This window comes from Ranitomeya variabilis, chromosome 4 (genome assembly GCF_051348905.1).
Source record: "Ranitomeya variabilis isolate aRanVar5 chromosome 4, aRanVar5.hap1, whole genome shotgun sequence".
Taxonomy (NCBI): Eukaryota; Metazoa; Chordata; class Amphibia; order Anura; family Dendrobatidae; genus Ranitomeya; species Ranitomeya variabilis.
This window is the reverse complement of record NC_135235.1, coordinates 239,785,098-239,813,091: the sequence shown is the minus strand read 5'-3', so window position 1 is coordinate 239,813,091 and position 27,994 is coordinate 239,785,098. Positions and strand designations below refer to the sequence as shown.

Here is a 27,994-nt window from a genome sequence, read left to right as displayed (position 1 = left end):
AGTGGGAGGGTAATTATCAGGTCTGTGAGGCTTTGGGGCTGGGCTGGGAGGAGTGTGGGGGCTGGCCGGTGATGTCAGGCAGGCTCTGCCTCAGTCACTGACCCCTGTACAATACTGAGGATCGGAGCTGCAGACACCGGACGCCCATTGTTCTGGAGAGAGGACTGTCCCAGCAGGCAGGTGAGAGATTTCCCCTCTTCCCTCCAGGATCTGACCTTGGAGGCCATGAGACAGGAATCTGTGGGCAAATGAATTGTCAGCTCGTCAGTCATGACTAGGACTTTCGCTATATGTACCAGCTGGAGAGCTACAAGTCCCAGCATGCCGCATGTGCCAACATTTAGCAGTGGGACTCCTGAATTGGGCAATGGCGGGAGATCAGTAATCTGTGTCCATCCATCCATGATTATTTCCAGCAGTGTATAAATGAGTGTCATCAGGGGGTCTCAGCTCAGCCCCTAATGATAGCAGACATACCCCCTCCCCGACCCGGACTCTACACTGTACAGATTATTTCACAGGTATGTGCCCTGACTGCCCGTCTCACTGATGCAAAAGTGCATCCAATCCCACTGTATCCCAGCAATGTGCAGCTACTGAGCTCAGGAGACACAGATACAGGCTCAGCAGTCAGTATCACACAGGAGAGGATTAGATACACAGCTCAGCAGTCAGTATCACACAGGAGAGGATTAGATACACGGCTCAGCAGTCAGTATCACACAGGATAGGATTAGATACACGGCTCAGCAGACCGTATCACACAGGAGAGGATTAGATACACGGCTCAGCAGTCAGTATCACACAGGATAGGATTAGATACACGGCTCAGCAGTCAGTATTACACAGGATAGGATTAGATACACGGCTCAGCAGACCGTATCACACAGGAGAGGATTAGATACACAGCTCAGCAGACCGTATCACACAGGAGAGGATTAGATACACGGCTCAGCAGTCAGTATCACACAGGAGAGTATTAGATACACGGCTCAGCAGTCAGTATCACACAGGAGAGGATTAGATACACGGCTCAGCAGTCAGTATCACACAGGAGAGGATTAGATACCCGGCTCAGCAGTCAGTATCACACAGGAGAGGATTAGATACAAGGCTCAGCAGTCAGTATCACACAGGATAGGATTAGATACACGGCTCAGCAGACCGTATCACACAAGAGGATTAGATACACGGCTCAGCAGACCGTATCACACAGGAGAGGATTAGATACACGGCTCAGCAGTCAGTATCACACAGGAGAGGATTAGATACACGGCTCAGCAGTCAGTATCACACAGGAGAGGATTAGATACACGGCTCAGCTGTCAGTATCACACAGGAGAGGATTAGATACGCGGCTCAGCAGTCAGTATCACACAGGAGAGGATTAGATATGTGGCTCAGCAGTCAGTATCACACAGGAGAGGATTAGATACACGGCTCAGCAGTCAGTATCACACAGGATAGGATTAGATACACGGCTCAGCAGACCGTATCACACAGGAGAGGATTAGATACACGGCTCAGCAGACCGTATCACACAGGAGAGGATTAGATACACGACTCAGCAGTCAGTATCACACAGGAGAGGATTAGATACACGGCTCAGCAGTCAGTATCACACAGGAGAGGATTAGATACACGGCTCAGCAGTCAGTATCACACAGGAGAGGATTAGATACACGGCTCAGCTGTCAGTATCACACAGGAGAGGATTAGATACACGGCTCAGCAGTCAGTATCACACAGGAGAGGATTAGATACACGGCTCAGCAGTCAGTATCACACAGGAGAGGATTAGATACAAGGCTCAGCAGACCGTATCACACAGGAGAGGATTAGATACACGGCTCAGCAGACCGTATCACACAGGAGAGGATTAGATACACGGCTCAGCAGTCAGTATCACACAGGAGAGGATTAGATACACGGCTCAGCAGTCAGTATCACACGGGAGAGGATTAGATACACGGCTCAGCAGTCAGTATCACACAGGAGAGGATTAGATACAAGGCTCAGCAGCCAGTATCACACAGGATAGGATTAGATACACGGCTCAGCAGTCAGTATCACACAGGAGAGGATTAGATACACGGCTCAGCAGTCAGTATCACACAGGATAGGATTAGATACACGGCTCAGCAGACCGTATCACACAGGAGAGGATTAGATACATGGCTCAGTAGACCGTATCACACAGGAGAGGATTAGATACACGGCTCAGCAGTCAGTATCACACAGGAGAGGATTAGATACACGGCTCAGCAGTCAGTATCACACAGGAGAGGATTAGATACACGGCTCAGCAGTCAGTATCACACAGGAGAGGATTAGATACACGGCTCAGCTGTCAGTATCACACAGGAGAGGATTGGATACACGGCTCAGCAGACGGTATCACACAGGAGAGGATTAGATACCCGGCTCAGCAATCAGTATCACACAGGAGAGGATTAGATACACGGCTCAGCAGTCAGTATCACACGTCGTTATATTCCTCTGTATCTTGCATCGGATGATTCCTGTCGGGGGCAGATAATTCTGGGGCAGACGGTGATGGTTTCCTTCCTGACACTGATGACTGATACTAGTGATTGTTCCCAGTCCGCTCGGTGCGGAGTATACAGGGCCTAGTTAGCGCATGCACTATGTGTGCAGGGAACCTGATGAAGATGACATGAACTATATACAGTATATATGCAGCCCGGATGATGTCAGAGGGTGGGATGGAGCCTGCGGACCCCACAACAACCAGACATCTGTAAAGAGACATGGGAGCAATAAGGAATGATGGTGGGGGACAAATGCCCATCTGATCAGGCTGAGCGTCAGGGGTTTGGGCCCAGTCTGTACCATCCACTCTATGAATTATATTAATAAGGGCAGGGTCAGGGAAGCTCCTCCCCCAGTAATGGCAGCCATGTCAGCCTACACCTGGAGGCAGACAGGACCATGAACAGGCAGCCCCCCAACTGCACTGCTCAGAGCACGGGGTCTGGATTAGTGATTCTGGTATTGGGGACCCCCAGGAACACTGTACAAGATGTCAGCATTCTCCTTCTGGCGTTCAAGGAGTTAATGTTTGTGGTGACAGAATTCTGGACTTCGCTCAGTATCTTCATTATTCAGTGATGGACCCTCCTCCATCTCAGAAAGTCCTGCAATGTGTGGGGGGGCATAATGGGCTGCAGCGGGCCCCCAGTACACAGCTCAGTGGCCCAGAGTTTACAGTCACACTATGACAGCCTCATAAAGCAAAGGTCACATTGTGAGAGGACAGCGGAGACATTGTAGGTACGAACAGTAAATATACACGCCCGGCACACCCGGCCATGCGGGTCACAGCCAGGAGCCTGCTGGGTGCTTCTCTGTATATACTTTGTATATATACTCACTCTATGCCCTGTATTTACCCTGTATATACCTGCTCTATGCCCCGTATATATTAACTCTATACCCTGTATATGCCTGCTCTATAGCCTGTATACACACGTGGTCAAAATTGTAGGTCCCCCTCGTTTAATGACAGAAAACCCCACAATGGTCTAAGAAATAACTTGAATCTGACAAAAGTAATAATAAATAAAAGATCTATGATCATGAACAAATGAAGGTCAGACATTGCTTTTCCACCATGCTTCCACAGAATTTAAAAAATAAATAACCCTCATGAAATCGGCCTGAACAGAAATAATGGGACCCCTGAAAATAATGTGACACAATGTTAGATCACGGTGTGTGCACTAACTATCATCACAGGGGTCTACAATCCTGGAATCAGTGAGTGGCCGGTATATAGGGCTACAGACCCTCACTGTGCTGTGTGGTGACATGGTGTGTATCACACTCAGCATGGACCAGAGGAAGCGAAGGAAAGAGTGGTCTCAGGAGAGTAGAAAGAACATTATAGACAAACATGTTACAGGTAAAAGTTATAAGACATCTCCAGGCAGCGTGATGTTCCTGTGACTACAGCTGCACATATTATTCAGAAATGTAAGATCCATGGACTGTAGCCGACCTCCCTGGACGTGGCCGCAGGAGGAACATTGGTGACAAATCAAAGAGACGGATAATATGAATGGTAACAAGAGCCAGAAAAACTTCTAAACAGATTAAAGGTGAACTTCAAGCTCAAGGAACATCAGTGTCAGATCGCATCATCTATCGTTGTCTGAGCCAAAGTGGACTTCATGGGAGGTGACCAAAGAGGACACCATTGTTGAAAAAAATCATAAAGAAGCCAGACTGGAATGTGCCAAACTACATGTTGACAAGCCACAAAGCTTCTGGGAGAATGTCCTATGGACAGATGAGACAAAAATTGAACTTTTTGGCAAGGCACATCAGCTCTATGTTCACAGACAGAAAAATGAAGCATATCAAGAAAAGAACACTGTCCCTACTGTGAAGCATGGAGGAGGCTCTGATATATTCTGGGGCAGCTTTGCTGCATCTAAAACAGGGTGTCTAGAATCTCTGCAGGGTACAATGAAATCTCAAGACTATCAAGGGATTCTAGAGAGAAATGTGCTGCCCAGTGTCAGAGAACTTGGTCTCAGCCGCAGGTGATGGGTCTTGCAACAGGATAATGACTCAAAACACCCAAGAATGGCTAAGAGGAAAACATTGGACTATTCTGAAATGGCCTTCTAGGAGCCCTGACCTACATCCTATTGGAAAGAGCCGAAACGTGGAAAAGGCAGCCTTCAGACACGAGACAACTGGAGCAGCCAAAATACCTGTCGAGAGGCGCAGAAGTCTCATTGACAGTTATAGGAATTGTTTGATTGCAGTGATTGCCTCAAAAGGTTGTGCAACAAAATATTAAGTTAAGGTCCCATCATTTCTGTCCAGGCCGATTTCATGAGTTTTATTTTTTTGTGTAAATCGAGTTTATTGGATGAAGTCACTTTTACAAAAACCATTAAAGTAAGATAACAGTAGAATTATACAACTTGAAATGACATTTGAGTTATTAATACTGTAGTCAAGAGAAAATATATAATAAACAATACTCTATAATCCCACACCATGACTTCATTGTCTTCTTGTTATAACCAATGATGGCGGAATGTGCCTATAGTCACTGTTACAGTGTGGATCCGTATCTCCGGAACTCCGTTAAACAAACAGGCTCAAATATATCGCCAGATTAAATTATCCAAATTAAATCCTAATCATAACCAAAACACCTTTATAACACATACAACAATTAACAGACAAAGAAAAAAGAGTGAGAAGCGACGGATAGAAAAGAAGAGACAAGGGGGGAAGGATGGGGGGGGGGGGAACCGGCCTCCGCTGTCCCGCCCAACTCAGCCTGGAACCAAATTCAGTGCTTATTAGTTCATAACCCAAAGGGTCCGATCTGAAAAAGTTAAAGATTTGAGTCAGAGACTCCGCTGATCCATGCAGTCAGACCCGCGGTCTCCCTAAACATTATCCAAGGGGCCCATATGTTTAGGACCTTCTCCAAGGTCCCGGTGTCCTGACCAATCAGTTGCTCCATTCTAAAGAGGTGGTTCAGCTCCACCACAAGCTCGGATCTTGAAGGGATATTCGTCTGCTTCCAGTAGCGAGGTATTAAATTACGCACAGCTGTCAAGAGATGTCGGAGGAGGCCTTTCTTAAATTTAGCTATGGAAAGCTCACAAATAGATAGTAGAGCCACCTCTATTGTGGGTCGGGCTTTATGCATAGATAACTTATTATGTAGGTTAAACACGTCCTCCCAGAAACCTTTAATGCATGGGCAAGACCACCAAATGTGTATGTATGAACCCCTCTCCCCCAAACATCTCCAGCACGTGTCTGGGGTATTTGGGAACATAGAGTGGATGGTATCTGGGCATCTACACCACCGAGCCAGAAGTCTATAGCTTCTCTCTTGGTAATCCGCACATAGTGAGGATCTATGTGTATAGAGAAGACTCCTATTCCTGTCATCTGGTATTAACGACTTATTCAAGTCGAATTCCCATTTCTGGAAGAAAGCAGGAGGATCTAATGTAGATATCTGGTACCCCTGGAACATTTTATACAGGAGTGATACTGTGTGTGATGGAGGGTCCCCACCCAGACACGCCAACTCAAAAGAAGTAAGCGACCGGAAAAGGTCGACCCGTTTAGATACCCTGAGAACGAAGCTTTTGATTTGTTCATAAAGTAACCACATCCCAGATGGAATCTCTGAACCCTCAAAGAGGGAGTGCAAAGGTTTTACACATAAAGGGGTAATATAATCATGAACTATTGGATGGCTATCCCTATGCTTATGAAGGAATATGATTTTATCTAGGCCCGCAGGGAAGTCCGGATTGTCAGAGATCGGGGTCAAGGGACCAGGCATAGATGACAAATTAAGCTTTAGATGATTGCGATTGACAAAAAGAATCAGATTTCTAGAAAGAAAGGGAAGACTCCCCCCCCCCCCTGAACCCCCGCACCCCACCCCCCCCCTACCCCGCCAGATGTAAACTCTGGGATTGACCCCTAAGATCTTCGTCTCCAAGTCCACCCACTTTTTTTTAAATTTATTATGATATAGATCTAGTAGGCATGTTCCAATGGAGGCATGGTTGTAAAGCTGAAAGTTAGGCAGACTCAGACCTCCCTCTTGTTTAGGTCTACTCAGTAATTGGTATGATAGGCGAGGTCGTTTGCCCGACCAAATAAATCTTGTAATAGCTGATTTGAGTCTGGAGAAGAAGGAAGCAGGCAGAACCATCGGAATGGTCGAAAAGTAATAGAGAAGGCGTGGTAATAGATCCATTTTTATAGTATTGATCCTACCAAGCCAGGACAAGTGCAATTTATTCCAACGCTCCAGGTTAAGCTCAGCCCTACAAAGGGCCATTTTATGGTTAGTTTCATACAACCGTGATGTCTTGGCAGTCAGAGCTATACCCAGGTATCTGAGGGAGTCAGGACGCCATTTAAAAGGGAAGGAACGTAGTTGTGAGAGCAATGCAGGGGATAGGGAGATATTTAGCATTTCCGATTTGTGTGAGTTAATTTTAAAGTTGCTCAATTGGCCAAAGCGATGCAGTTCCAATAAGACATTGGGTATAGTGGTTAAGGGCGAGGTGATATACATAAGCACATCATCAGCAAATAGAGCCAACTTATGTTCTTCTGAGGAGATCTGCACCCCTTTGATTGATATATTATTGCGAATCGCATTGGCCAAGTGTTCCATAGTTAGTATGTACAGCAGGGGTGATAGAGGGCACCCCTGTCTCGTGCCGTTTCGAATGTGAAGGTGTTCCGACAGGGAGCCATTAACTTTGATTTGCGCCGATGGAGACTCAGAGTGCCATAATGCTCCTCAGCATTTTCTGTTTTATTCCAATACCCTCTAGTGTTAGATACATGAAGTCCCAACCCACCCTATCAAATGCTTTTTCAGCATCAATTGATAATAAGCACATGGGGTCCCCAGTTCTGTTTGCCTTGTCTATCAACGAAATGGATCTAATAATATTATCCCTAGCCTCTCTTCCCGGGACGAATCCCACCTGATCTTGATTAATCAAATGGGGCAAGAGACCACTTAATCTCTTAGCGATCATTTTGGCAAATATTTTGACATCTATATTGATAAGTGAGATGGGACGATAACTACTACACAGGGAGGAATCCTTATCTGGTTTAGGAATAATTGTTATATGGGCGGCTAAGGCCTGTGGGGGAAACGACCCCCCCCCCCCCCCGCGGCGACATAATTGCACGCGGCCAAGAATGGAGGGCCCAGAAGGTCCGAGAATTGCTTATAAAACCCTGCTGAGTAGCCATCAGGACCAGGGCTTTTCCCTGTCTTCAGGTCTCCAATTACCGAGATGACCTCTTCTAATGAAAAGTCCTCCTCCAGACCCACCAGGCACTCCTCCGAGACCACAGGCAACTTATTTGATTGGATGTAAGATTTTATTTTATCATGGAGTAAGTTAGTCGGGAGATCCCCAAAGTGACCTTTTATATTATATAGGGAGTTATAATACTCATGAAAGCTGGATAATATATCCCGTGTACTATGTGCTATCTAAGTCTACGTTCACATTTGCGGTCTGCGCCGCAGCGTCGGTCGCCGCATGCATCATGCGCCCCTATATTTAACATGGGGGCGCATGGACATGCGTTGCACTTGCGTTTTGCGACGCATGCGTCACTGCGGCGCACGCGTCCGGGCGCAGAGGACGCAGCAAGTTGCATTTTTGCTGCGTCCAAAATCAACCAAAAAAAGGACGCATGCGTCGCAAAACGCAGCGTTTTGCTGCGTTTTTGTATGCGTTGTGCGTTGCGTCGCCGACGCTGCGGCGCACAACGCAAATGTGAACGTAGCCTTACCTTTGGCCGTTTTTATGAATGGGACAAAAGTCTGCGGACCCCTTGGGCATAAGGCCCTTGCTAAGAATTTGCCGCTCTTGTTTCCCAAATGATAAAAACGGCTCCTAATTTTCTCCCTAAAACACCGAGACTTCTTATCCAGAATTGTGAGTAATTTTTGTCTGGCCGTGGATAGATCTAACAGGGTAACCGGGGAAAGGTCTTGTTTATGTTGTGACTCGAGTTTAGATATCTTAGAGGAGAGATCAGCTATTTCTGCTATGCGGATCCTCTTGAGGCGGGCACCGTGGGAGATAAAGACACCCCTCAGGACACTCTTCAATGCCTCCCATTTTATCGCAGGAGATGTGGAGTCTGATGCATGATCCGCCACAAAACCTTCTATGGATCGTTTCACCTCTGAGGCACATAACAGATCTCGCAATAAGTTCTCATTTAGGCGCCAAGAGAATCCAGGCCTCACTGAGGTGTACAGTTTTGTTGAAAAGTAAATAACCTCAACATCGACCCCACCTCCGCCCCCACCCCCGAATCCAGCAGGGAATGGGATACAAAAAAATAATCGATTCTACTATAGATGGAATGCACCTGCGAATAGAAGCTATAATCTCTTGTATCCGGGTGAAGGGCCCTCCAAACATCAACCAGACACAGATCACCCATCTGCTTTCTTACCTTTTTGATAGTAGACAGGGGATAGGAGGACCTACCCGATGACATGTCAACTGAGGGGTTCATTAGAAGATTGAAGTCACCTCCCAAAACAATCGGTGAGCTGCCCGCAAAATTCTCCAGGAGCTTTTTGCACGAGTAACCGAATTTCTGCTGGTCCTGGTTAGGAAAATAAACATTCGCCAGAGTGAGCTCACGAGATCCTCAAGTCAGTTTTAAGAAAATAAATCTCCCTTCTGGATCAATCATAGAGTCAAGGACCCCCGGGAGGAAGGACTTGTGAAAACCTATGGATACACCCTTGGATTTAACATGGGGGTTCGAGCTATGAAACCATTTCGGATAATAAGGAGATGTACAGTCAGGAATCACCCCAGTCTTAAAATGAGTCTCCTGAAGTAATAAAATTGAGATGCGTTGCTTATGGCTGGAATACAGAATCTGTTTTCTTTTTTCTGGAACGTTGAGCCCCTTAACATTGTATGAACAAAACTTGATCTCAGCCATAGTCAAGGCAATTTTTACAGAACTGGCAGTGCAGGCGCGGAAGCCGGGTCCCCAAGGCCCCCATAGGTGAACCCAGGGTTGGAGGTACGCTGAGGATTTGAGCGACAGAGAGGAGGGGGAAGAAATAAAGACAAACAAATAGAAAGAAAGAAAGAAGAGTACAAAGTAAGGCGTATGTACACCTATCGGAAGAAGTCGTGACGCGATGGTGTGTCCCATATCACCAAGCACGTCTATTTGAGTGAGCAAAAGCCGACGGTCGGATCCGTTCTCCACGCGCCACCCCCACGACCCAGACACCCCAGAAACAGGTAATAAACAACTGCAGGTCAACAGAGTCCCAAGTTTCGAGCTATAACTATTTAGCGATAACTATTAGAGGAAAGTAAGACCTTTTATAGCATCATAAGTAAGAAGCCGGGGCGTCTATCAAGATGACAACCAACCGTGCAATTGAGCACGGGCAAACCAAGTATATATCGGACCAAAAGTCCAGGTATCCTGTTGGAACACAAGTATGTCGGACAAAAAACTTCGAGTAAGATGAGGAACATGGATGCCCCCTCAGGTTTGATAAGGAGCTGAACTGTTCTTTTTAGATTGCTTGGTGTGGGGGGATTTCAGCCATCTGGGTGGGATGTCTGGAAGCTGAAAAGGCCTCGGCCAATCAGGAAGCTCAGTCAGTGGTAAATCAAAAGTTCCCAGGAAGGTGGCGAGGTCTCCCAAGTTGCAAAATATTGCTGATTTCCCTCCCTTAAAAGCGATCAGTTGAAACGGAAATCCTCATTTGTATAGAATATTTTTTTTCTTTTAGAAGAGATAAAAGTGGACGCAGAGCTCTTCTTAATTGTAGGGTCCGCCTAGACAAATCTGATAATATTAGGATCTGAGCCCCACAAAAGGTAATGGAGCCTTTCTGTCTAGCGGCCCACATGATGGTTTCTTTGACTCTATAATAGTGTATTCTGCATATGACGTCTCTGGGTCTAGAGTCTGATTGCGGTTTGGGTCCCAGGGATCTGTGAATCCGGTCAAACTCTATGGAACTTGCACCTTTGTCGTTCAGAATCTCAAGGAACAGTTTTTGGACTGTACTGTCTAGTTCAGTTGGACTGACAGATTCAGGGAGACCGCGTATTCTAATGTTATTGCGTCTGTTGCGGTTCTCTAAGTCCTCTAACCCTGTAGCCATGTCCTCCAATCTCATAGTATGGTTTACTAGAACCTCTCTGTGGGTTTGAAGTTCTTGCAAGATAATTTCCTGAGATTTCTCAACATCTTCCACTCTAGATGTGAATTCAGATTTAAGGACCTGCAATTCCTTTTTGTAGGAGCTTTCAATTCTGCAGGCGAATGTCTCCAAGTCATTTTTGGTGGGAAGAGTTCTGATAAATTTACTGAGGTCCTGGATAGTCATGTCATCAGGGAATTCAGAATTATTGTCCCCCTCATATGCAGCTCTATCAGGGGAGCTGTGGGAGGCTAGGGAGTCCTGTGTTGAGGAACAGTCCCCACGGATTTTGGAGGAGGACTGGGATCTGGTATTCCTCTGCTGATTTTTTGTGGTAACGAAGCGATCCATGTCCTCTGAGTAAGCTAAAGGATCTAGAGACTGTCCAACACGTTTTTTGGTTCTGCCCATAAATATCAGCAGGTTATGGCTGGTCGCATCTGGTCATGAGGGGGCACACGGAGCCAGAACAGCTACATCACGCAGCCCGAACCCCCATCAGCACACTCCCCTCCTCCAGTATGACCTCTTCCCTATATGGAGAGATGGCCTAGGGACCTTCAATTGTCCAGCAGTTTGCGCGCAGCAGCGCTGACCCAGGGGGTAAGCTGGGCCTCAGGCCGTGACTTTGCCTCCTTGCAAAATGGTGGCGTTTGGTGCCAAAAGAAGGACCAGGGAGAGGGAGCACTTGAATGGCACCTCTAAGGGTCTGCTGGCTCCTTAATTGGATGCCCCACCCTGGATAATGAACCAACAGGTAAGCAGCCACTGAGGAAATGAAGCGGGGCCTTACCGCTGATGCACAGAGCCGCGGTCCGTCTGTCCTGCAGTGCGGTACTCCGCAACTAAGATGGCCGCCGCGCCTTCTGGGGGCCACTATCCTCCCGCACTTCTTGCTCCCCCACTCACCGGATCTTCTCGGAGCTTTGCCGCGATCCCGGGCGAGCTCCTTTATACCGCCACTCGTTCCACTGATCCTCTGTCACCGGAGCAGCACGCCTCCTCCTCTGGGCTCCAGCTAATAGGTGGGGATGACAACTCTGTGGGAGCGTTCCGGCTCCCGTCGGTACCGGGGACCTACAGGTATGTCGTCCCAGATGGGTGAGGGGTACCGGGGGTCTCCTGGTCCGGGGTCCACGGAGTGGAAAAGTGGGTTCCCACTCCGTAAACTGTTAGAGACCGAGGAGCTCCTCCAGCACACGTCTGCTCGGCTCCCAGTCCAGGCCACGACCCCTCATGAGTTTTATTTTTTAAAAACTTCTGTGGGAGCATGGTTGACAAGCAACGTGTGACATTAATTTGTTCATTTTCATAGAACTTTTATTTATTATTACTTGTGTCAGATTCAAGTTATTTCTGTGACCATTGTGGGGTTTTTCTGTCATTAAACGAGGGGGACCAACAATTTTGACCATGTGTGTACCCACTCTGTACCCTGTATATACTGTACCTGTTCTATAACCTACAATATATGTACCTTGATTATACCCACTCTATACCCTGTATATACCCACTCTATACCCTGTATATGTCTGCTCTGTACCCCTTATATACCTGCTCTATAACCTCTATGTACAGTGGGTGCGAAAGTATTCAGACCCCTTAAAATTTTTCGCTCTTTGTTTCATTGCAGCCATTTGGTAAATTCAAAAGGTTCCTTTTTTTCTCATTAATGTACACTCTGCACCCCATCTTGACTGAAAAAAAAAACCCAGAATTTACTTTAGAGCCATTTTTTTTTTTTCCACAGGGGTATCAGGAGAAAATGGACCACAAAATTTGTTGTGCAATTTCTCCTGAGTTCGCCATATGTGGGAGTAAACCACTGTTTGGGTGCATGGCAGAGCTCGGAAGGGAGGGGGCACCGTTTGACTTTTTGAACGCAAAATTGGCTGGAATCAATGATGGCGCCATGTCACATTTGGAGAGCCCCTGATGTACCTAAACAGTGGAAACCCCCCAATTCTAACTCCAACCCTAACCCCAACTCACTTTACCCTAAATCTAACCCTAATGGAAAAATGGAAATAAATACATATTTTTTATTTCCTTGTTTTTCCCTAACTAAGGGGGTGATAAAGGTTTTTTTTTATGTGCTATTTTTTTATTTATTTTGATCACTGTGATAGGGTCTATCACAGTAATCAAAATGAACCAATAGGAGAAATCTCCTATTGTTGCCGGCCGGCAGATCTCGGCAAGAACTGCGCATGCGCCCGCCATTTTATTCCCAGAACAAGATGCCAGCGACCGTGAGGGGATGCAGGAGGGTCCAGGGATACCGGGAGGTACCAGTGGAGATCGGGGGACTCTATTTCTCTCTCCTCTGATGTGCGATGCGATCACATCAGAGGAGAGAGAAATTAAATGACAAATCAGATTTTTTTTTTTTTTTTTTTGAGTTGCCGTTATACGGTTCATAATGGCGATTGCAGCACCGGGGTCGGTAAAAACGTACCCGAATCATGTTCTCTGTGGAGAAAATCCGACTCTGGAGGCCCTATACACTTTTTCCACAGCGCCGTTAATTAACTGCACTGTGGTTTAAGTACCCCTAACTACTGCCGTTAAAAGGCGTATCAGGGGTCATTAAGGGGTTAAAATCCCACATCCTAGATTTCACTGAATGAAATATTCTAGTTGTAAATCTTCATTACATAGTGGAATGTGTTCAGAACAATAAAACATAAAAATGATCAACGTAAATGAAAATTATCCTGTGGAGGTCTGGAGTTGGAATGATGCACAAAATCAAAATGGGAAACCAGAATACAGGCTGATCCAACTTCAGTGGAAATGCCTCCCAATGAGGAAATGATGCTCAGTAGTCTGTGTGGCCTCCACGTGCCTGTATGACCTCCCTACAACGCCTGGGCATGCTCCTGATGAGACGGCGGATGGTCTCCTGAGGGATCTCCTCCAAGACCTGGACTAAAGCATCCGCCAACTCCTGGACAGTCTGTGGTGCAACGTGACGTTGGTGGATGGTGCGAGACATGATGTCCCAGATGTGTTCAATTGGATTCAGGTGTGGGGGACGGGCGGGCCAGTCCATAGCTTCAATGCCTTCATCTTGCAGGAACTGCTGACACACTCCAGCCACGAGGTCTGGCATTGTCCTGCATTAGGAGGAACCCAGGGCCAACCGCACCAGCATATGGTCTCACAAGGGGTCTGAGGATCTCATCTCGGTACCTAATGGCAGTCAGGCTACCTCTGGCGAGCACATGGAGGGCTGTGCGGCCCTCCAAAGAAATGCCACCCCACACCATTACTGACCCACTGCCAAACTTGTCATGCTGAAGGATGTTGCAGGCAGCAGAACGTTCTCTACTACGTCTCCAGACTCTGTCACGTCTGTCACATGTGCTCAGTGTGAACCTGCTTTCATCTGTGAAGAGCACAGGGCGTCAGTCGAATCTGCCCATCCTGGTGTTCTGTGGCAAATGCCAATCGCCCTGCACGGTGTTGGGCTGTGAGCACAACCCCCATCTGTGGACGTCGGGCACTCAGACCATCCTCATGGAGTCGGTTTCTGACAGTTTGAGCAGACACATGGATGTTAGTGGCCTGCTGGAGGCCATTTTGCAGGGCTCCGGCACTACTCCTCCTGTTCCTCTTTGCATTGGTGGTAGCGGTCCTGCTGCTGGGTTGTTGCCCTTCTACGGACCACTCCACATCTCCTGGTATCTGCTCCATGCTTTGGGCACTGTGCTGACAGACACAGTTTGCATTGATGTGCCATCCTGGATGAGCTGCAGTACCCGAGCAATTTCTGTGGGTTGTAGACACCGTCTCATGCTACTGTACAGTACCTCAAGGGGGTGAGAGCAATGACAAAATGCAAACCTGTCCAAAACAACAGCCAGAAAGGATGAGAACAGAGAAATGGTCTGTGGTCACCTCCTGCAGAAGCACTCCTTTATAGGGGGTGTCTTGATAATTGCAGATCATTTCTACCTGTTATCTCTGTCATTTGCACATCAGCAGGAGAAATTGATTCACAATCGGTGTAGCTTCATAACTGGACAGGTTAATTTCACAGAAGTGATTCACTTAGAGTTACATTATGTTGTTTAAGTGTTCCCTTTATTTTTTTGAGCAGTGTACTAGCCCTATACCCTGTATATACTCGCCCTGTACCCTGTATAAACCCACTCTATACCCTGTATATGCCCACTGTATACTGTGTATATACCCACTCTGTATCATCTCTCAGGAGGCAGCGACATTACAGATCTGGCACTTTCTAATAGACTGTTGGACTTGTCTCTCTATTTTTGAGATCTCTTCTGCCTTCAGTGAATAGAAACCGTAGTGATTACATCCAGGTCCGTGTGCTCTCAGCCTCAGCAACTCACTACTCGCTCCACTACTGATGGTTTGTTACAATGTTTCAGCTGCTTTATGTCATGTCGGTGTTTTACGGATACAGTGTCATGATAATGTAAAATGCCCTGGTCTGAGATTTTTGCCCATGTGACCATGGTCCTAGACAGTTGACCCCTCCCCTTCTTTCTCCCCCCCACTGCATTCGCTGGTATAGATACACAATGCAACTTGAGACTAGCGTGTGAGCAGGGTGTGGCTTTTAAACTGCAGAGGACCAACCCTTTAGGGCCACTCATTCCCTCCTCCCCTTGGGCTTGGAATGCCTTTGTCTCCAGACTCTAAGAAAGTAAATAACTATCAGATCAGTGCATATCATTACTCAGCCACTTAGTGATGTCACAAGCCCAGAAGTATAAGTTACTACACTTAGCCCAGCCTTCATTCTTGCCTGGGACCTTAATGCACGAAGACCCTTTGTCATGCATTGGGATGTCTGGATCCTCAACCAGTATGGTTAGCCCACAATTATTTAAGCAAAATGTTAGTGTAATCTTCTATTTTAATCCTTATTTTATTTGTAGTTGCAATGTACATATGATCGTCGCCTTTCTAATATCTTTTTATACTTTGTAAGCACTGCCTAATTTTTCATGGAGTAAAATATTTAATTGCTAGCTTGTCTCTTCTGCTCTGTACGACTGTGCGTTCTCTGAAGTGAATTGCGCTACTGATTTGGGTTGGCTCCGGACCCGTTAATCGGAGCTGGTGGCAGCATACTTTGTGCGATTGGGAATCTTTGCAGCGACGGCGGCGTTGATAATTATTGTTCCCACCTGAGTGGGAGTAGATAAATCGCCTTCGCTGCAGCATGCCCAATAGCCCATACATAGCAGGCAGCCTTTCTGGTGACTAAAAACCCTAGGTGCAGTACCCTGCCTGACCTGAGGGTAAGGGTGCACCAGAGAGCTGCAAGTTCCAAAGCGGAACTGGGAAGTGGGATATAGATAAATCCCCTTCAGAAGGAACCAGGGGCAACCAAACAACCCCGGTCATGACAAATTGGTGTGAGTGGTGGAGACGATAAAGATATCCTCCCTGGGATCCCTGAGTTACTGCTGGGACCTGTGACCTAGTATTGGCAGCACGGTGTAAACCGTGACATACAGTGATTCTGAATCTTCCCTACAGATGTCGTCCAGTAAACGCATGGTGTCCTCCGTCCAGATCACGCTGGCACCTCCATGGAGGGCAGAACTGTCACAGAAGACCCAGCCCAGGAATCCAGAACCGATAAGGGCTGATGACTGGCAAGACAGCGAGGATCTGCAGAACGGAGGTAAGATCTGGGCCCTGACACCTGACTGCTCTGACAACTCGATACACCAGAGCGTCCACAGCAGCACCAAATATACCTGACCACATACAGTCTATTACTCCCTGTGATCACCCATTACTGGGGGAGGTGACTGTAGGACAGGAGCCTACAATCTTAGGCCTCTTTCACACTTCAGTCTATTGGCGTCAGTCTGAAACCGCCGTTTTCGTCAAATAGCGGATCCGCCATTTTTTTTGGGCGGATCCGCTATTTTCCCATAGACTTGCATTAGCGACGGATTGTGGCGGATGGTCGTCCGTTCCATCTGCCATGTGACGGATCCGTCGAGATTTGGCGGACGTCATCTAGACATTGACGGACATTATAACGTTTTTTTGTCTGCGCTGAAATGGCGGTTCGCGACGGATCCGTCACGTCCGCCATTCCATAGAATGGCCGCCTATGGGCGACGGATCCGTCGCCCCAATCCGCTTTTTCAATTGCGCATGCTCCAAAAAGTAGATACTTTTCCCAGACAACCCCCAAGTAACGGATCCGTAAAAAAAACGGATCCGTTAGAACCGTTTTCTCAACAATTGTGACGGATCCGTCACTATGTCAGAGCGGACTGACGCCAAACAACTGAAGTGTGAAAGAAGCCTTAGCAGCGCCCTCTGGTGGTGGAACAGTCATCTTGTCACCTGGGGTATCTCCCATACAGTGCTGATATATACAGGGCAGCGGGCTGCAGTGGAGAGCATGGTAAGGGGGTGAATACACACGAAGTGCCGGTAGTGACCGACCTCCCCGATCAGGAGAGGACGGGGATCTGACATCACACATTCCTGGCATCTGATAAGATCCCTGTGTAAACAGCTCAGAGTAGTTTCACCCCTCGCCCCATTAGGGCGAGTCCACACACACCAGATTTGTTGCTGGTTATTCCCTCACTCATTCCTTCCTGATTTGTGTGGATATTGGAGCGGATTTTCCGCTGTGAATTTTCCTGCTGAAACTGAGGATATTAAACAAAAAATGCCACCGGCTAAACAATCTATTGTTCCCTGTTATCATCCGTTACTGGGGAAGCAGCTGCAGGATCGGGTGATCCACAGCACTGCATCGCATGACGATCTGACTGCAGATTTCTCTGTAAAATCTGTAATAAATCTGCATCAGAAGTGACCGGCTGCAGCATGGGGCGGGGCATCCTCATGACTTCCGACCTGTGCGGACCCCCTTACAGGCCTGGGGGACCCAGATGCAATCACTAATGAGCAATTCTGTGTGTCTGTGATAACGACTCGTCCTTTTTCTGCAGATCTGCGCTTTCGCTCCACATTCCTGGATGAGATCCCCCCAGAGGACGGCCTCGGCCCGGACCTCCCACCTCCACCCCCCTCACCTCCGGTCCTGCCGCTGTCCCCTAAACGTGTCCCCTTGGATCCTTCCCCTGCTCCTATCCCAGACTCTCTAAGCCTGGAGCTACAGAAGCTGGACCTCACCCGACCTCCTCCGTCCCAGGTACCTACTCCAGGAAATCCCAGAGCTGCAGTCACAATTCTGCCCCACCTGAAGCCCATGAGTGCTGTGCGTGTAAGCACTATTCTCCCACAATGCACCACGGCAGGGCGTATTCTGTGCACAGAAGAGACAGGTGAGGGGTAAACTAGCGGCAATGTGAATGCAGCTCTGGATGTGACTGGAGCATAACACATGATGTAACTGGGGTGTTGTGAATCTGCTTTTGGGCTCCTTCTGGTGGTGGCTTGTGGTACTGGTGACTCGGGTGTGTTTTCTTTCTCAGTTCACCTGTTTTCATCAGTAGTGGGGAGTTCCTATTTATTCCTGCTCTTCAGTCATTGCCTTGCCGGCCATCAATGTAACCAGAGCCTTTCTGTTGCATGTTCCTGCTCCTAGACTACTGATCAGCTAAGTTGGACTCTTAGTCCTAAGTTTGTTTGCATTTTTTGTTCCAGTTTACAGTTATATCATTTTCTGTAGCTGGAAGCTCTTGTGGGCTGAAATTACCACTCCGGTGTCATGAGTTGACACATGAGTCTTAAAGTAATTTCAGGATGGTATTTTAAAAGGGTTTTCAGATGACCGTGCAGTTCCCTTTTGTATCTTTCTACTATCTAGTAAGCGGACCTCGCTTTGCTGAACCTACCTTCATACTGCGTATGTCTTTTCCTCTGAACTCACCGTCAATATATGTGGGGGGCTTCTGTCTTCTTTTCGGGGGAATTTCCCTAGAGGTAAGCCAGGTCTGTTTTTTCCTCTACTAGGGTTAGTTAGACCTCCGGCTGGCGAGAGACGTCTAGGGATAAAACTTAGGCACGCCCCCCGGCCACTATTAGTTGTGTGGTAGGTTTAGCTCACGGTCAGCTCGAGATTCCATCACCCAAGAGCTCGTCCGTTATTTATGTGTCCTGACGTTCCCCTGCCATTGGGAACCATGACACTGGGGAGACTCACAATGTAAGGGGCCAGTATGGCTGCCGGAGATCACTGTATACAAATCACATGAGTCCTGTCTGCTACATACAGAGACCGCTGAAGACCACGAGACTGCCGTCCCATAACCCAGAGAAGAGAGAGGAGGCCGCTCCGGGGAAGCACCAAGGGAAGCCGGAGGGCTCAGGTACGGGGATCACTCCTGTCCATGGCCACCTGGTTTAGAGGAAGGTGGATTTACCAGTCTCCATGCAATGGCCGATCAGCACTGGCCATAGTGACCCCCAGAATCAGGGCTGTACACGGGGTATATTGTGTTCATCATCTCGAGGGGAGTCTGCAGATTTACAGGAGCCGCTACAGTCGCTGTGATTGGGGGCAGATTTCACGGAGCTGCTCAGCGCAGGACGTGCGGACCCCTACACCGAGTGTCCTGTGCCGGATGCCGTCACGTCCCCTCACATCATTATCTCTTCTTTTCTTCAGATATTTGCGCTTTCTGCCATAAAACCATCCCCGCCAGCACCGCCACCATCGAGGCCATGAAGAAGCAGTATCACGCCAGCTGCTTCACCTGCCGGAAGTGTCACCGGCTCCTGGCCGGGCAGATGTACTACCAGAAAGACGGACAGCCCATTTGTGAACACTGCTATAAGGTACGTGGCTGATAACAGAGAGCAGGTGACGGCAGAACGCTGAGGATTCACCTTACATGAGGGGGGCTTCGTATAGACCGTTTTTTCCTCAGGATCTCTGCTTGCTGTTGGTGGCAGACTGAATAGTGACACTGACTCGTTCTCTCACATGGAGCTGAAGAGCTGACACTCACTGACACACTGTAGCAAACATCCTTCCTCCTGAGAGTGAAATGGTTGCGGTGTAAATCACAGGCCACAAAACTACAGATTCTCTTCTGCGTCGTCCCTTATGGACGGTCCCTTTAGGCGGCTGTGCATGAGCTTAAAGTATATTACTGGTTGAACATGCGATCTCCGTTGATCCACCGATCCTCTAACCCAGTCGCTTACATTTCTACTCATCTTCCCTATTTCCACCGTACAGTTACTCTGACGACACAGCATTTAATCTTAATTATGCCAGATGTCTATTTTCAGTAGCCCAAGAGACACAGACTATTGTTCATATGAGTCAGAACGTTGTCTCTTGAATTGATACTTGTGAGTGGTTGAATGGCTGCTGTTTAACTATTATAACAGCTCCTACCGTTTGTTTTGCTATCTTTGGAGGTCAGGGACACGGGGTCATTGAACAATTAATGTTAGCTAATATGTTCATTACCCATTGTATAAGTCCATGTAGCTTGTTGACCTGCAAAACAGTGAAGAACAAACTATGCAGATTGATTAAATACTCAAACAATGAGAGTTGACCTGATCCCACCTTCCTTCTGACCTGTGGGTGACGGCCTGATCCACAGATGTGGGTATAAAAAGGACCTTTATTCTTATGCAGATAGAATCTACAGAACAGCAGCATGGCTCCAACAACCATCACTAAACCCATGGAGACTTTCGGAGAAGCCAGGTTGCGACCCTCTAGTCATCTGGCCCCATTGAGACGTTCAGAAAAGCCAGGTTGGAACCATCTGGTCACCTGGCTCAAATGAAGAAGCTAGGATGGGACAATCAGGTCACCTGGCCACATACCTCTATGGACTGTCAGCTTCTTAACCCCTTAATGACCGCCAATACGTTTTTGTAGTGACCTGAGATATGAGACTAGCATCCACATACAAGTGACAATCCAGAAGCTGTCCGCTGTACACTATAGCTGACAACTTGCTGCATTAGCCACGATCAGCGTTGACACCGTCCATATCTGTTTAACCCCTTAGATGCTGCTGTCAAAAGTGATTACATCATATAAATGGTTAACAGAGTGTGGGGGCTTCCTATTTAACCTCATCGGCACCCACAGATCATAATTGTGTGGTCCTGAAGTTTGCCCTGGCAATTCACGGCCAAATAGTGGCCTTAGAGTCTGCCGGCTATTATATAGGACCCGCAAAGTCACTTCAAACCTGGATAGGTCCCTGAAAAAATAAATTTTGTACATTTCCTTGAAAAAAAATGAAAAATTACTGCTATATTTTTGAACCTCCTAAAATGCTAACAAAATAAAATAACACTTAAATGGTGCTGATGTAAGGCAAACATGTGGGAAATGATATTTATTAATGCTCTTCTGTGGCATGACTATCTGGATTAACCCCTTAAGCCCCGAGGGTGGTTTGCACGTTAATGACCGGGCCAATTTTTACAATTCTGACCACTGTCCCTTTATGAGGTTATAACTCTGGAACGCTTCAACGGATCTTGGCGATTCTGACACTGTTTTCTCGTGAGATATTGTACTTCATGTTAGTGGTAAAATTTATTTGATATAACTTGCGTTTATTTGTGAAAAAAATGGAAATTTGGCGAAAATTTTGAAAATTTCGCACTTTTCCAACTTTGAATTTTTATGCCCTTAAATCACAGAGATATGTCACGCAAAATACTTAATAAGTAACATTTCCCACATGTCTACGTCACATCAGCACAATTTTGGAACCAACATTTTTTTTTGTTAGGGAGTTATAAGGGTTAAAAGTTGACCAGAAATTTCTCATTTTTCCAACACCATTTTTTTTTAGGGACCACATCTCATTTGAAGTCAGTTTGAGGGGTCTATATGATAGAAAATACCCAAGTGTGACACCATTCTAAAAACTGCACCCCTCAAGGTGCTCAAAACCACATTCAAGAAGTTTATTAACCCTTCAGGTGTTTCACAGGAATTTTTGGAATGTTTAAATAAAAATGAACATTTAACTTTTTTTCACACAAAATTTATTTCAGCTCCAATTTGTTTTATTTTACCAAGGGTAACAGGAGAAAATGGACACCAAAATTTGTTGTACAATTTGTCCTGTGTACGCTGATACCCCATATGTGGGGGTAAACCACTGTTTGGGCACATGGCAGAGCTCGGAAGGAAAGGAGCGCCATCTGACTTTTCAATGCAAAATTGACTGGAATTGAGATGGAACGCCATGTTGCGTTTGGAGAGCCCCTGATGTGCCTAAACATTGAAACCCCCCACAAGTGACACCATTTTGGAAAGTAGACCCCCTAAGGAACTTATCTAGATGTGTGGTGAGCACTTTGACCCACCAAGTGCTTCACAGAAGTTTATAATGCAGAGCCGTAAAAATAAAAAATCATATTTTTTTCACAAAAATGATCTTTTCGCCCCCAATTTTTTATTTTCCTAAGGGTAAGAGAAGAAATTAGACCATAAAAGTTGTTGTGCAATTTGTCCTGAGTACGACGATACCCCATATGTGGGGGTAAACCACTGTTTGGGCACATAGCAGAGCTCGGAAGGGAAGGAGCGCCATTTTACTTTTCAATGCAAAATTGACTGGAATTAAGATAGGACGCCATGTTGCGTTTGGAGAGCCCCTGATGTGCCTAAACATTAAAACCCCCCACAAGTGACACCATTTTGGAAAGTAGACCCCTTAAGGAACTTATCTAGATGTGTTTTGAGAGCTTTGAACCTCCAAGTGTTTCACTACAGTTTATAACGCAGAGCCGTGAAAATAAAACATCTTTTTTTTCACAAAAATGATTTTTTAGCCCCCAGATTTGTATTTTCACAAGGGTAACAGAATAAATTGGACCCCAAAAGTTGTTGTCCAATTTGTCCTGAGTACGCTGATACCCCATATGTGGGGGGGAACCACTGTTTGGGCGCATGGCAGAGCTCGGAAGGGAAGGAGCGCCGTTTGGAAAGCAGACTTAGATGGATTGGTCTGCTGGCGTCACATTGCATTTGCAGAGCCCCTGATGTACCCAAACAGTAGAAACCCCCCACAAGTGACCCCATATTGGAAACTAGACCTCCCAAGGAACTTATCTAGATGTGTTGTGAGAACTTTGAACCCCCAAGTGTTTCACTACAGTTTACAACGCAGAGCCGTGAAAATAAAAAAAATTTTTTTTCCCACAAAAATGATTTTTAGCCCCCCAAATTTTTATTTTACCAAGGATAACGAGAACTTGGACCTCAAAAGTTGTTGTCCAATTTGTCCCGAGTACGCTGATACCCTATATGTTGGGGTAAACCCCTGTTTGGGCGCACGGGAGAGCTCGGAAGGGAAGGAGCACTGTTTTACTTTTTCAACGCAGAATTGGCTGGAATTGAGATCGGACGCCATGTCGCGTTTGGAGAGCCCCTGATGTGCCTGAACAGTGGAAACTCCCCAATTCTACCTGAAACCCTAATCCAAACACACCCCTAACCCTAATCCCAACGGTAACCCTAACCACACCCCTAACCCTGACACACCCCTAATTCTAATCCCAACCCTAATCCCAACCGTAAATGTAATCCAAACCCTAACCCTAACTTTAGCCCCAACCCTAACCCTAACTTTAGCTCCAACCCTAACCCTAACCCCTAACTCTAGCCCTAATCCTAGCCCTAACCCTAGCCCTAATGGAAATAAATACATTTTTTTAATTTTGTTATTTTTCCCTAACTAAGGGGGTGATGAAGGGGGGTTTGATTTACTTTTATAGCGTTTTTTTATATCGGATTTTTATGGTTGGCAGCTGTCAAACACTAAAAGGCGCTTTTTATAGCAAAAAAGTTTTTGCGTCTCCACATTTTGAGACCTATAATTTTTCCATATTTTGGTCCACAGAGTCATGTGAGGTCTTGTTTTTTGCGGGACGAGTTGACGTTTTTATTAGTAACATTTTCTGACACGTGACCGTTTTTGATCACTTTTTATTCCGAGTTTTGTGAGGCAGAATGACCAAAAACCAGCTATTCATGAATTTCTTTTGGGAGAGGCGTTTATACCGTTCCACATTTGGTAAAATTGATAAAGCAGTTTTATTCTTCGGGTCAGTACGATTACAGCGATACCTCATTTATATAATTTTTTCATGTTTTGGCGCTTTTATACGATAAAAGCTATTTTATAGAAAAAATAATTATTTTGGCATCGCTTTATTCTGAGGACTATAACTTTTTTTTATTTTTTTGCTTATGATGCTGTATAGCAGCTCGTTTTTTGCGGGACAAGATGACGTTTTCAGCGGTACCATGGTTATTTATATCCGTCTTTTTGATCGCGTGTTATTCCACTTTTTGTTTGGCGGCATGATAATAAAGCGTTGTTTTTTCGCTCTTTTTTTTTTTTTTTCTTACGGTGTTCACTGAAGGGGTTAACTAGTGGGACAGTTTTATAGGCTGGGTCGTTACGGACGCGGTGATACTAAATATGTGTACTTTTATTTTTTTTTAGATAAAGACATGTATTTATGGGAATAATATATATATTTTTTTTCTTTATTTAGGATTTTTTTTTAAACACATGCGGAAATTTTTTTTAGGTACTTTTTTACTTTGTCCCAGGGGGGGGACATCACAGATCGCCGATCTGACAGTTTGCATAGCATTCTGTCAGATCGGCGATCTGACATACAGCAGTGCAGGCTTGCCAGAGCCTGGTCTGCACCCGGAAGTACTCCCTGCAGTACGCGGATGCAGCCCCGCGGCCATTTTGGATCCGGGGACTGCAGGGAGGAGACGCTCGGTACAAGGTGAGTACATCACCTTGTACCGATCGTCTCGGGGGAGCCCCCTCCCTGCGCGATGCTTCCCTGTACCGCCGGTACACTGCGATCATGTTTGATCGCAGTGTGCCGGGGGTTAATGTGCCGGGGGCGGTCCGTGACCGCTCATGGCACATAGCTGACACCCGTCCGCGATCGGCCGTGCTCCCCCCGTGAGCGCGGCCGATCGCATATGACGTACTATCCCGTCACTGGGAATTAAGTCCCAGGTCACCTTGATGGGATAGTACGTCATATGGGATTAAGGGGTTAAAGGGATAATCATTCAAAGGTTGAAAATTGCTACATGTTTTTTACATTTTTGTAATTTTTAAAATATTTTTTATAAATAAACACAAAAGATATTGACCTAAATGGACCATTGTCATAAATTATAATGTGCCTAGAAAAACAATCTCAAAATCACTGGGATTTGTTGAAGAATTCCAGAGTTATTACCACTTCCTCACTAAGGGGTTAAGCCTGTTACCTCCTCTCTGTGGGTACCCACCAAAAGCAGGGTGTCACTGGTGGGAGTAGTCAGCCCTGGAGTCACAGCTGCTCTAATCCTGGCGGGCCAGTGGTAGGGTGAAACTCTGTAATTTCACCATCTTGGGCATTTGCTGGGATTGTACTCTGTTAATGTCTGTTTGTGGTTCAATAAATGATTGCCACACTGTTTTACCCTCACCCTGCTTTGTCTGAGTAGCATTCTGCCCACGGGAAAGGAGTGCTGGTGTTCAGTGGGATGAGCCCTGCTGGTCCATGAGGTCTTAGGACAGCAGAGCACCCAGTGATCCCCGTGTCTCCACAGTTACTGATCCTCGGGTTGTGTCAGGAGTCTCGGTCATCTTATTCCTCTGAATTAATGCTTATTGCAGGAAACATTGGAAAAGTGCGGCAAATGTCAGAGCCTGATCCTGCAGCACATTGTGCGGGCGCTGGGGGGCAGTTACCACCCCGAATGTTTCACCTGTGTGGTCTGCAACCGGACCATCGCCGACGAGAGCTTCGCTGTGGACGAGTACAATGACGTTCACTGTGCAGAGGATTATTACAGGTAGAGACCACGGGCTACCGGGTAATGGGATGATACATAGACCAGGGAGAAAGTATGTGCCCCCCACATCCACCTCCTGGGGCTTCTGAACTCATCCACATCCATAGACATTAATACAGAGAAAAGGATGTGCCCCCATCTACATTCATACACATTAATATGGGGTGGGACCCTCTGCAGATATAACAGAATCTTTGCCCCTTCATCCAGAAGAGCATTTGTGGGGTCGGACCCTGATGTTGGGGGGAGGCCAGGCTTACAGTTTCCGTGGTGTAGCATGGGGTTGGGGTGTGGGCTCTGTATGGCCACCCATGTTCTCCCCACTCCATGTCTGTATGAATCTTATGCACTGGGCACCATCATGGGGGACAGATAAAGGTAGTCCCCAAACTGTTCCCACAAAGCTGAGGCTGCCCCTTAATAACGAGCCCAGAGCATTCTCACCCTCCACCATCTCTACAGCGGGCACAATGCAGTCGGGGTAACGTCCTCCTGGAATCACCAAGCCCAGACTCCTGGATCAGACGCATATAGAGAAGTGCGATCCTTCATTGCACAGGACACGTCTCCTCCAGAGTCCAGTGGTGTCAGCAGAGCAGTGGGGACTTTTCTGCTTCTCAACACTCGGCCCCCGCTATGAATCGTTGGGGGGATGGACCTGAAGTAGATGTCTGGATTCCGTGATCACAATGTTCCGCCCAATCCTTTCTCCATATAATGTATGATGTGGTATACGACATGTTGGGGCGGCAGGAGGACACATTCTGTATATCGTAAGTTTGGGTTCACACTTCTTTGAGGGCTTTGGTCTGAACAGGACTCGCGTGACAAAACATAGACATTGACTTCAGTTTGGTAAACTCAGCCCAGAACCTTCAGGGTCCATGTTTTTGGCTGGACACAATAGTTGTCTGTGTCTTGCAGATTTCCACTTTGTTCTTCTTACGTATGTTTCTCGTCGTACAGGAAATATGCTCCGATTTGCACTTCTTGTCGGCAGCCGATAATAGCGAAGAACGGGCAGGATTCCTACAAGATTGAATGTATGGGACATAACTACCACGAGAACTGCTATCGCTGTGAGGTGCGTACATCCTCGGTGCTGCCGGTGTGCATCGTTCACATCATACACTTAGTGACCCTCCTCAAGTCTCCTCATAAATATCCTGGTTCCAGCAGGGTCCGGCGGGCATACTTTAGGGGTCCTGCAGTTGTCCAGGTCATCTCTCAATAATCGACTCTTTTCTCCTAGAAATGTCGAGTTCTGCTGTCCCTGGAGCCGACGGACAGCGGCTGCTTCCCCCTGAAAGGCCGGTTGTTGTGCAAATTTTGCCACCTGTCCTGGAAAGACGAGGTGTCCTAACCCCCGGAGGCCAGCACCCCACATCCTAATATCCCCAGCACCCGGACATCATCACTAGGAGTGAAATTTGATTCCAGGAAAAGTGAGGACCCCAGTACTTGGGAGGAGGGGGCTCGGCCCATTTCCAGACCTCACCAGAACATTTCCTGGACTTTGGCCGCCATCCACTTGCACCTTAATACAGACTGTGCTGATTGTTTCCATGTATTTTGTGTCCGCACGTCCTGTACTTGTCAGTGATAAATACAATCACGACCTGACAGCACGAGACATTGCTTATAAGAGCTGTTATGTAATGGGGGGATGGGCAGCGTCTGATAACCCACAGCGCCATGTCACTGACAGCTCATCATATACAGTTCCTTGCGAAAGTATTCGGCCCCCTGGAACTTTTCCACCTTTCCCACATATCATGCTTCAAACATAAAGATACCAAATGTAAATTTTTGGTGAAGAATCAACAAGTGGAACACAATTGTGAAGTTGAACGAAATTTATTGATTATTTTAAATTTTTGTGGAAATTCAAAAACTGAAAAGTGGGGCGTGCAATATTATTCATCCTCTTTACTTTCAGTGCAGCAAACGCCCTCCAGAAGTTCATTGTGGATCTCTGACTGATCCAATGTTGTCCTAAATGCCTAATGATGATAAATATAATCCACCTGTGTGTAATCACGTCTCCGTATAAATGCACCTGCTCTGTGAGAGTCTCAGGGTTCTGTATGAAGCACAGAGAGCATCATGAAGACCAAGGAACACAACAGGCAGGTCCGTGATACTGTTGTGGAGAAGTTTAAAGCCGGATTTGGATACAAAATGATTTCCAAAACTTTAAACATCCCAAGGAGCACTGTGCAAGTGATCATATTGAAATCGAAGGAGTATCATACTTCTGAGTATATGCTGTTGATGTTTCTATAAGGGGGGGAGGGAGGGGATGCACAGTAATTAAAAATATGTGACTTTGTTGGACACTGTAATATCTGGACTCTGTTTCTTTGTTTGAATTTCGTCAATAAAAATCTATCTGATTCAAAAACCAGCAATAACACACAGGAGCACAGGGTGTCATT

At 46.6% G+C, this 27,994-nt stretch overlaps 1 protein-coding gene across 1 annotated transcript; it reads left to right on the top strand.

Annotated features, from left to right (window-relative positions):
• The first annotated feature begins 44 nt into the window (after window positions 1-44).
• LOC143770620 (filamin-binding LIM protein 1-like) lies at window positions 45-27,970 on the top strand. Its single transcript, XM_077260426.1, has 8 exons — window positions 45-180; window positions 16,280-16,427; window positions 17,728-17,930; window positions 18,957-19,050; window positions 19,350-19,519; window positions 25,378-25,556; window positions 26,523-26,640; window positions 26,809-27,970. The coding sequence occupies exons 2-8, from the start codon at window positions 16,280-16,282 to the stop codon at window positions 26,917-26,919; spliced, it is 1,023 nt and encodes a 340-aa protein (XP_077116541.1). The 5' UTR covers window positions 45-180; the 3' UTR covers window positions 26,920-27,970.
• The last annotated feature ends 24 nt before the right edge of the window (window positions 27,971-27,994 follow it).